General features: G+C 42.5%; 1 protein-coding gene across 1 annotated transcript in view; it reads right to left on the bottom strand.

Moving 5' to 3' along the window:
• Positions 1 to 4,571: 4,571 nt before the first annotated feature.
• Positions 4,572 to 11,094, bottom strand: part of frmd8 (FERM domain containing 8) — a 33,090-nt gene continuing 26,567 nt past the window's right edge. The window contains exons 9-11 of the mRNA XM_072551016.1: positions 10,882 to 11,031; positions 9,675 to 9,864; positions 4,572 to 4,741 (exon numbers count right to left, since the gene is read on the bottom strand). Of these exons, the coding sequence (XP_072407117.1) occupies positions 4,623 to 4,741; positions 9,675 to 9,864; positions 10,882 to 11,031 (459 nt within the window). The 3' untranslated portion in view covers positions 4,572 to 4,622. The remainder of the gene's footprint in view (positions 4,742 to 9,674; positions 9,865 to 10,881; positions 11,032 to 11,094) is intronic.

The following is an 11,094-nucleotide window of genomic DNA, read 5'->3' as shown; positions in this document are numbered from 1 at the left end:
CAAATGGAACTAGAGTAGTTTAGGATATCTGGTCAGCATGGAGTTGGACCAAAGGGTCTGTTTCCGTGTTGTAGAACTCTAGGACGCTAACTTTTAAAAAGTTCAATTGGGATTGTGTGTGTAGACTTTAGATGTATAAGGTTGTTATTTCGAGAGAGTAGAAATTGATATTTTGGGATAGTTTTTCTTAACTTAAAAATAAAACTCCTGGTACTACGTTAATGAGAGCCTTTGGATGGGTCCAATTGCAGCTTGCTACAGCTCTGTAAGTGCATTTGCTTTTGGTTGAAGAATAAGTTTCCCATTTTCCTGTTAATGAAGATATTCCTAATCAACCTGATTAAAAGAGGTTATTACATACCTCTGGATTTCTGGGTTGGACTGGAGTCTAGGCATCCTGGCTCTGAGGTAGGGCCACTACTACTGCATCACAACAGTCCTCCAAAACTCAGTATTTTTTAAAAATGCCATTAACCTATTCAGTTGTGTTATGACACATATATACAGCATGTGGGACGTGATACTTGGTCACCTGGCTCAAAAGGTAAAAACACTACCATTTTGCTGATGAATTACAATTGCCCTAAGTATTGGCCCATCAAGTATCAGTGGGCCTCAAGTATCAGTGCACCCTTTCCCAATTGAGTTATGACACTACTACGTCCCAGTGTGGACTTTGAAGCTGGAACTTCTGGCTCTGAGGCAGGGACACTACCCACGGCACTACAAAGTCTCAACAAGCCATAGGGTAATGCCAATGACAGGCTGAAGGGGTAAGATGAACATCCAAATATGTACACCCCAACATATCATAGCCTGGCATTGACCCTCTCTGCTGCTTTAAATAGATTGAGACATTGATCTGGTTGGTGCATACTTGACTCACTTCTACACAGAGGCCCTGTTGTTTTGTCACCCCCTACAACAGATGGAACAAACTGAAACTATTCTGCCAAGGCCGCTACTGTTATTCCTGCCAAAAGATCTGTTGACATTTGCATGCATTGCATGTCAGAATTGCGTTGTCAATACATTTTGGATTTTACAGTATAGTTACAGACAACAACCAACCAATGCTGCATAGGTCAACCCCTCATTCATTCACCTTTCCAACTTCCCACTGGATCAGATCTCTGTAGTACTTCTGACCTGAGAAAATGACCAAAATGTAGACATTCACATATAGTCACTTAAAGGATTAATACCTTTTCATTTGTCTTAAATTCTACATGTGGCATTTTTTATTCAATCCACATTTCGAAAGCCTCCAATTTTCTTCCACAGCTCTTCATTTATTGTGCAGGTTTCTGAGGCAGGCAGGAAAGTGGATAGAGCACAGCTCCTTACAGATTGCCAAGTCTGATGAACTCCCAAAAAAAGACTCAACATCCATCTGCCAAGTCAATTCAGGGGCTGCTGGCGAGCCAATATTCCAATCTTATCGAAAAGCTTGTATCGTCATCAAGGACTTTGATCAGTACGCTTATCTCATCTTTTGAGCAATCAGAAGAAACAGACAAGTTTAGCCTGGTATGTGCTCTGAAGTCGAAGTGTCGCAGGCCAATACAAACAGTCTCTTCCCATTTATTGCCTACATTGTCAGTGCGGATGTGTTGTAGCCTGGACGCACTGTACCTGCTCTATTATTTTAGGCAGCGCCTCTGTTTTGGTTTCATTCAAGTCAAACAGAGATGGAAGGAATGTCGTGGGTTCCCAGGCATTGCTCACATATTCCATAGCTGAGGTTATTGTCTGGAACAAGTCCCAATAATTGGGCTCCCAAGTTAACAATAACATAAAGGGGCCTGGGCTTTTTTTTTTCAGGGAAGACATCTGTCTGAATCAGTTGTAGATCGCTAAAGGTCAATTGAAGCAACAGGGCCAACTGAAAAAACATTTCATTTTCCTTTTAAAAAGCTTTTTCTCTTTGGTTGTGTACTGTTCTCAGCTTAGTCCTGAAAATGTTGCTAGGTTGACATACTACTGCAGCAGATGGATCTCGTGTTGAATTCATTAAAAAAAAACCCACTATATCCAATATATACCAGTTCCACAATGCTATTGGAAAAAAAAATTGCACATCTGCATGGAGGGACAAAGACTCCAGCAATCCAATACCCTCGAGAGTAATTCCAATTACCACTTGTCCATCTGAAGAGTAGCAAAGAGGTCTAATTCAGACCAATCTAATAACACAGCTGGCTGTGTTTACATGGAGTGCTACAGACAGAACACACCAGACATCAGCACTTGCCTTTGCATAGTCTGTAGCAGAGGATCATGCACCTACCTGCCAAAGGTCAGGTGTCATGGTAATAGCACTGGCCTATTATTTCAGGGGTCACTAGTTCAAATCCCACAAGGCCAATAGTGAAATTTGAATTCAATACAATAAAAATCTGGATTAAATAAAATATGGCCATATAACCATAGTTTAAAAAACAGACTGGTTCACCAATTTTTTTTTAGGAAGCAAAATCTGTCATCCTTACCTGCTTTGAGGTTCCAGACTTAAGAATTATTGGCAAAAGAACAAGGGGAAATTATGAAAATATATTTTCCATTCCTCCTTTCCAAAGGGTTAATCACAAACAGATCCCAGAGGCGCTTCAGCATGTAACTTGACAAGGACTATTTGCATGGTTATGGGTGTGTGCGCACATGTGTGCCTACACGTGCACACGCATGCATGTCTGCATATAAAGCAGAGGTGTGGACAGATCTTTCAAACAGCTTGCACAACAAATGACCTCCTTCAGTGCAAGACTGAAAAGTGCTTCTGTTTAAGACAACTTTCAGAGGGATTAAAAAAAAAGTGCGATCTGAAAGAACTGTTTATAATAAGGGAAAACTTTAATTCACATTAGTAGAAAGACATTGGTATGAATTTTAAAAAAAAACAGTGCACTAACAATTAGTAAGAGCAACTGACTAAACAGAATCAAGTGTTTCTTCATAAAAAGCAGATTCAACCACTGATAATAAAGTGAAAAATCTCCTAAATTCTCAATCACTCTGGAATCAGTTACTTTATGTAGTGCAATTAGAAAAAGAAACAGATGCTGCACATGCACCCAGCAGTTTCCTTTGGATTCACTTCAGTGCAGTCATTCCATTGTCAGAATTTATTTCAGGGAGGAAGATAGAAGATTACATGTTCATTGAATGTTCATCACATCAGCACAGTTCAGAACATGGTTGAGTTTAAAATTATTGAAGGCACTGTTTTGGGAATGTGACATCTAAATCAGTATCTTTAAACCACCCGCTGTTCCAGTTAAACCTTTGGGCCTTGCAATGACAATACCAATGTTGTACCTCACAAGAGTCTTGATGCCCTTGTTTTAATAGGAGGATGATTATTATACAAACCCATCAAAAGTTCAGATCACCATTTCAAGGCCTCAACATTTTTATTTTTGGTGGTGGTGGCGGCGCAGTTAGGAAAGACTGAAGTTTTCTATTGTGAAGAGAACAGAAAAAAAGGGATCTGAACTCAGATTGGGAAATACCACTACTCTCTTTAAAAAAAAAAATTAGATTGCAACTCAGAACACCAAGATGCAGACTTGTACAGGGTTCTGATCAAGTGGGAGTGAGGCAGGTTACCACTGCCACAAAAAAAACTGATCAGGAATGTAAAGAAGAACGGAAGTTCAGCAACTAGAAGCCATCTTTGAATGAGCAAATACTAGCATTGAATGCATGTTTCTGTTTGCACTGGGGAGTAGCCTCTTGCTGCTCCATCTCATCAGCCATCACTGAGCACTCCAAGGCAGATGTTGTATTTAGTACAGATTAAAAAAAGAACCACACAGAGCACACATGTGAAAAGCAGAAAATACTGGAATACAATAGCAGGTCTGCCAGCACTGCCCACCCAAAAATATTTTTAAAAACCTCTCCTTTTCCAGAGACTGACAAATTGTACTGTGCCAGCAGGCCCTCTACCATGCCTCAACAATGTGCTCAATTCCAAGAATTCCAAAGGTATTTTACCAGTGCATCAATCTATGAGTTATGCAGTCAGACAGACGATTAGATCAGTGCCAGACTGGGTGCAGTTTGTGGACATGGGGCCCAAATGAGTTGAGGCTTTCACTAATTCATTTTTGCATGAGGCACCCAACCCAGCAAAGAAACATTTGCCCCAGAGTGGGCTTGATTTGTCCAAGAAATGAAAGGACCAGGGTTGAAGGACAGTATTTATCCCCCTGCACCATATAATTGCTACATTTCTACAATCAAGTTCATATATTTCTTAAATAAACAAAATACATATGTGCATTTTTTTCTCCCTATAATTCCTCTAAGACTCCTAGTTCAACACAGGGTGATTGGGACTCTCTGAATACTGCAACATCTGGATACACGGACCCTCCTGAAGGGGTCGCTTAATACATTGAATGACAGTTGTGCACTGTGCAATAATTCAGCCCCTGCAAGCTCTCCTAAATCCACCAATTTTTTTTTTGGCTGTTGGCAAATGTTTCATTTCCCCACCCCCAAGTACCACTGGTCCACTTTGGGAACGCAAGCCCAAGCCCAACCCCGCCCCCCCCCCACCCCAATCATTCACTCCCTCCCCTCCCATGGAAATCTTTGTGTCTCCACAGATTGGGTCAGCCCTGTTCCAGAGTCTCTGTGACCTCCACGGCAGTATAAGAGACTGGACCCTGGGATATCTGACGTGTAAAGAACGATGCCGCCCTCTTTGGCTTCACCCGCTTGATCTCTTGACCTGACAGTGAGGAAAGCAGAAAGAGAAAGAGAAAATTGTCTTTATACGTCTCCTTTTGCAAGCTCAGAACATAGTACTTCACAATCAATGAAATACTTTTTGAGGCATCCCTATAGCAATGCAGGAAACATTTACAGTCAATTTGCATTAGCTCCACAAAAAAAAAAATGAGATTGTGGCCTGATAATCTGTTCTGTTTCATGTAGGATAATTATTGACCAGAGATCTCCAAGATGAAATCCCTTGCTTTCCTGTGAATTAGTAATAAAATTGATAGAACAAACAACGGCACGACTTATCCAATTAAAGGTAGGGCCTTGGGTAGTGTTGTAGAACAGAGAAACCTGGGGTTACAGGTGCATAATTCTTTGAAGTTTGCCTCAAATGTAGTCAGGGCAGTTAAGGAGTTTAGCACACTTGCTTTCATTGTCGAGAACTTTGCGTATAGGAGTGAGGATGTCATGTCGAGGTTGTACATGACATTGGTGAGGCCTCTGCTGGAGTACTTGTGCCCAGTTCTGGATGCCCTGTGATAGGATGGATATTGAGCTGGAGAGGGCTCAGAAAAGATTTACCAAAATATTGCTGGGAATGGAATGTTTGAGTTATAGGCTGGGACATTTTTCGCTGGAACATGGGAGTTTGAGGGGTGACCTTGTTGAGGTTTATAAAATTATGAGGGGTACAGACAAGGTGGCTGATAAGTACAGTTTCCCAAGGGTGGGTGATTTCAAGACTGGGGGACATGTCTTTAAGGTGAGGGGAGAAAGATTTTAAAAAGACATGAAGGGTAATGTTTTAAAACAGTGGTTCTTGAAAGGAATGAACTTCCAAAGGAAGTGGTGGATACGGCTACAGTTACAATGCTTAAAAGACATTTGGATAGTTACATGAATAAGAAATGCTTGGACGCATATGGGCCAAGAGAAGGTAGGTGGGACTAGTTTAGTTTGGGATTATGGCCACATGGGCTGCTTGGACAGACGAGACTGTTTCAGTGCTATATGACAATGCCTCCAGTGGCATTAGGATCTCCTGAAGAGACAGACGAAGGACCAGAGGTCAACGTATTAGCTGAAAGATAGCATCTCTAGCAGAACAATGCTCCCGTATTATGGCACGGGGACTGTCAGCTTGGAATGGGTCTTGCGACCACGATTTCTAACTCAGAGGTGAGACTGTTGCAAATGCAGCTGACATTCAAGATATTAAGTACCCAGCATTTGATGAGTGAATCACTACTGTTTGCGCATTTGGGTGGAAGTTCTTTGGTGGGGGGGGGGGGCAGCGGGGAATGGGATGGGATGGATGAGAGGAGAGAGGGGTGAGGAAAGAGACAGAGGAAGAGGAACTGAGGGCTACAAATGCAATCATTTCAATACTGGAAGACCGACTAAGATGCTGAAATAATAGAGTGCACATTTCTTGAAACGAGAACAACTTTTGAAATACAGCTTACAGAGGCTCTCTAACAGCAGAAAGCTGGAAATGCACCAACATCAGATAGATTCTCATAAATGAATAAGACTCTTTCCACACTTGTTTTCCCTAATGCCTGACACAGACTATTCACTCAATGTAGGAACAGTTGTGGTCACAAAGGGCACAGTACATCACTGTGCTAACACACAGTGCAATGGGTACAGTACAAGCATTCAAAAATAGCCATATTTATTGGAGTGGGGGTGTGAATTGGTGGCGGGGGGGGGGGAATTTGTCTGAAGACTATCTTAAGTAAAAGCCACTGTTCATTTACATCACCCTTACTGTTCTCAACTAGTTAGGTGATAAATGGTCACAATTCTCAGTGCTGAAAGGCAATTCAGCCCATTTAGTCTGTTCTGCCTATCTGAATTAGCAGTTCCCTCAAAACCATTCTCCTGCCTTTGCCTTATAATCATACACATTCTTCTTTTTCAAATAACTGTCTGATTCCCATTCAATTGAATTTGCCTCCACCACACTGAGGCAGTCCATTCCCAACCCAAACCACTCACTGCACAAAAAAAAAACACCTTTGCTTTTGCTTCTTTTATGGATTAAATTGGTGTCCCCTCATTCTTGATCAGAGTCAGAGAGATGTACAGCACAGAAACAGACCCTTCGGTCCAACTTGTCCATGCCGACCAAGTATCCCAAATCAGTCTAGTCCCATTTGCCAGTATTTCGCCCATATCCCTCTAAACCCTTCCTATTCATGTGCCCATCCAGGTGCCTTTTAAATGTTATAGCACCAAACTCCCCACTTCCATGAATCTGTTACTATCTTTGCAGATCCTCCGTGACTTTAAAAATTCCTTTCAGCCTTCTTTTCTCCAAGGAAAAGTCTGAACTTCTCCAACTATCTTCATAATGAATGCCCCTGATCACGAGAACCACTCTCACAAAGCACCGAAAAGCCTGGTACTGCAATCCTATAGGGCTGCAACTGGAGACTTAGCTGACACCTCTTGCAACTCTATAAATCTCAGCATACTTTCTTTTCAGATCAACTGAAAGTATTTTCACCGGTCGCTTATTTTATAATCGTAGCGGTTTGGATTTACAATGGCGTTAGACTGGGGCAAAGTCTTTTATTTTAAAATCAATGCAGCTTTAGCCATTGTTCTACTTGAAACACTCTTCCTCCCAAATCTCCAGATACCCCAGTCGACACACACTTCCTTCCTCACGGCTCATCTCCGGACAGCCAATTGGCAAAGGATAATCCTGGAAACAATTTTACTCCGTCTCTATTTTTGCTTACAAAGTGCAGTTGCAAATAGCATGTCTTTTTTTCCTCTAAATTGGACAAATGTAAATAAATAGGCGAGTAATAGCTCGTGTTATGGACTGTAACAAAAAAAAAATCAAATCCCAGTGTGAAACTTACCAAGTTCCAATGAAAACCTGAATACAAGAAGGGTTTTGTATTCCAGCCCCTGAATTACCCACAGGGCACAGAAGGCCTGAGTGTACAGTGGTCAAAACATCTCCGCTGCAGGGTTACCCTGGGAGTGACGTCACCGTTGAAGAAACCAGGCAGTTAGATCCTCTTGGGCATTCATAATTCTTCAGTTCGGGGAAATAAAAAGCACCTACCCATACCCAGTCCACACCACCACTATATGTACAGGCAGAGATGTCTCCCTTTATGCCAGTGTTAATCTGTGCTAAATTCTGAAAGTGTACTCTCTGCCCCTTCCACCCAGTGAGTAAACCTACGAACAACTATAAGATACAGGAACAGAATTAGGCCATTCAGCCCACTGATTCTGCTCCGCCATTCGAACATGGCTAATATATTTCTCAGCCCCATTCTCCTGCCTTCTCCCCATTACTGTTGATCCCCATACCAATTAAGAACCTATCTTTGTCTCAAAGACACTTAATGACTCGGCCTCCATAACCTTCTGTGACAATTAGTTCCACAGATCCACCACCCTCTGGCTGAAGAAATTCCTCCTCATCTCAGTTCAAAAGGATCATCCTTTCACTTTAAAGGCTGTGCCCTCTGATCCTAGTCTTTCCTACTAGTGGTAACATCTTCTCCACTTCCACTCTATCCAGGCCTCTCAATATTTTATAAATTTCAATCAGATCCTCCCCTTCTCATCCTTTTAATCTCTAGAGTCCAAGCGGAGATCATTCTTGCAAACCTCACGTGCACAGACCAGCCCACCCCCACTCGCCCCAGATTCTCTTAACAGAATCCTGAACTAGGACTCCCTTTTGTGTTTCAGTTTTCTGAAGCCTTTCCCCATTTAGAAAATTGTCTCCAGCTCTCATCTTCCTACCAATGTGCATATCCTCTCACTTTCACATATTGTATTGCATCTGCCACTTCTTTGTCCACTCTCCTAGCCAGTCCAAATCCTTCTGCAGCACCTCTGCTTTCTTAACAGTAACTGTCCCCCCATTTATCTTTGTGACATCTACAAACTTTAGCAACAATGCCCTCAGGTTTCTTCATCCAGATTATTAATGTGTAACATGAACAGTTATCCCAACACTGACCCTCATCCCATTAGTCAATGACTGCCATCGGTGAAAGACCCCTTTGTCCCCACTCTCTGCCATTGCCAGTCAGCCAAACCTCTATTCATGCCAGTGTCTTGCCCCGAACACCATGGACTCTAATTTTACATAGCAGCAGTTGGTGTTCAGTCCAGCTGCCCCGGAGGGGAACGCGAACAGGGGTTGGGTGGTGGGAGGGGAAGAACAGGGTGTGGGGTTGGGGGAGCAGTGCTGGACTGGGTTGGGGGTGTGGGCTGGGAGTGGACAGGGTGCAGGGTCTTGCATGCAGTGTGCTTTTGCCTAGCCTCCTGAACGGGAGCAGACTTCACAGAAAACTCGAAGCCCCAGAGGAAACTAACTAACTGAATAATCAGTTATCCAAACGAAATAGCGCCCGCCCATCTCGTTCGGATAATCAAGGTTCCTCTGTAAATTGAAGCTCTGGAGTTATGTTTTCAGCTGAGGACTTAATGAGGGGAGTAGATTCTTAGATCTACTCACTCATTTAGGTTTCTATTGTTTCCTGTATGCTTTGTCAAAATATATTTGAGGGGTAATTTATTTTTTGGATTGCTGTTAATAAATCTTGGTTTTCAATGCAATTACTCTATTTGTACTACCAGGATTGTAGAACCATTGCGCAGTACAGCAGCACCCTCTGATGGTAGGGAATGGAATGGCACCCACGCAAAGCACCCATAGCATCCCTAAAAGCTTCCTGAAACCTTTCAGAAACATACAGAGAATCTGCAGGCCATCCAGGAAAGGGCCAATATTTGCCAAAAATCAAAAGGTAAGGTTGACTCTGCTGAGGGTCACGCTCCTTTGACCAATCAACAAGTGAGCTTAGCTCACAATTCTCATCCACCAATAGTTCGGTAATTATTCAGTGTCCACAGCAGATGCTACCCAAAAGGTCAGCAAGCGGGCCACCTACCCTCTTCTACATAGTCTATGGTTGAGAGCTGCTGGATCCGATTGCACACCACGCTGTTCTGCCTCTTCAGTTTGCCGCGTTTCTCCTTTGGTATCGGTGGCTTTGCAGCAACGACGTCCTGGACCAGTGGCACCTCGAAGGTGTTGTTGAAGTCAATGCAGTAGTCGATCATTCCACTCATCAGCTCCGCCTGGATAGACGCACACTAGCATTAGTCCCGAGACATCACTTCACTGCATCCCCAACCAGTTTTCCCATCCCCTGATTATACGAGTGGAGACAGACTATTCAACTGCAGGAGGAATCGCTGCTCATCCAAATTTGGCTCAATCACAAGACCTCAGTCCACAAGTAGCAATCCAGAACAGAAATCTTTAGCTAATTTCTCCAAACTAGTTTTTTACTTAGGCACAATGTGGCTGGGTAGAGCAGTGCGAGAGCACTAACCAAACGTTTTCATGGTCGGTCTTGTATTATAAAACACAGTCATGCTTTCATCTAACTTAGATATCCTGTTCGACCTCAGGTAACTGGGTACAGCTTCTTTCTGCTCACCTCCACTTTACACTGAAGTTACGAAAGTTACTGGTTCCACACTCTTCAAATAGCTTGATCATTTAACCAGACAAAATATTCTTTTGCAATGAAACAATGCTTCTGTTATCTTTGCCCCCTCAATTCCAACAATTAAATCAACTTGCAATCTTTTTAAAGTCAAGAAAACATATTAAAGGCTGAAAAACTGAACCAGAAAATGAAAAACTTAAAGCAGTTCGAGAGCAAAGAGAGGGAGAGAAATGCCAGGACCAAAAAACAAACAGATGTTAAGGCTGGTGAGAAAGGTGTATGCATGCACAGTTAGAAAGCTACATAAATAGGTAAAATGCAAGTTACTGTTACAATGATCTGGTTATAGAATCCAGCTGGTACAGGGAATATAATTATTTCAATTCTGTCTCAGGCACACTGGACAATATGGTCAATATATGTTATCCATATAGCACAGCTTCAGAAAGTCATTCCATCCATCTGGTTTTGTATTCACGTTCCACTCAAATCTTCCCCATACTTCTACATCTCACTATCAGCACATGATTCTAATCCTTTGTCACCTCAGCTTCTCCTTCAATGCATCGTTACTCTTTGCCTCAACTGCTCCTAGGGGATAGTGAATTCCACAATGAGAAGGCTGTCACTTCCTCAGTACCTGTTTGGAATAGATCTTCAAAAGCTTGTTCACAACAGCTCCTCCTTCCTCTCCATCAAATTCCAGCCACAAGATGTCATCAGACTCCTCGTCCTCCGATGATGTGTACTCCCACGACAGCTCGTGAAAACACAGGGTCAAAAGCACACACTGCAAGAGTGGAAGCAGAGAGTTGGAACCAATTATTCTCTCAATGACAATCAATCCAAGCAC

This window comes from Chiloscyllium punctatum, chromosome 31, assembly GCF_047496795.1.
Source record: "Chiloscyllium punctatum isolate Juve2018m chromosome 31, sChiPun1.3, whole genome shotgun sequence".
Classification (NCBI taxonomy): domain Eukaryota; kingdom Metazoa; phylum Chordata; class Chondrichthyes; order Orectolobiformes; family Hemiscylliidae; genus Chiloscyllium; species Chiloscyllium punctatum.
This window is presented reverse-complemented; position numbering and strand designations above follow the sequence as displayed.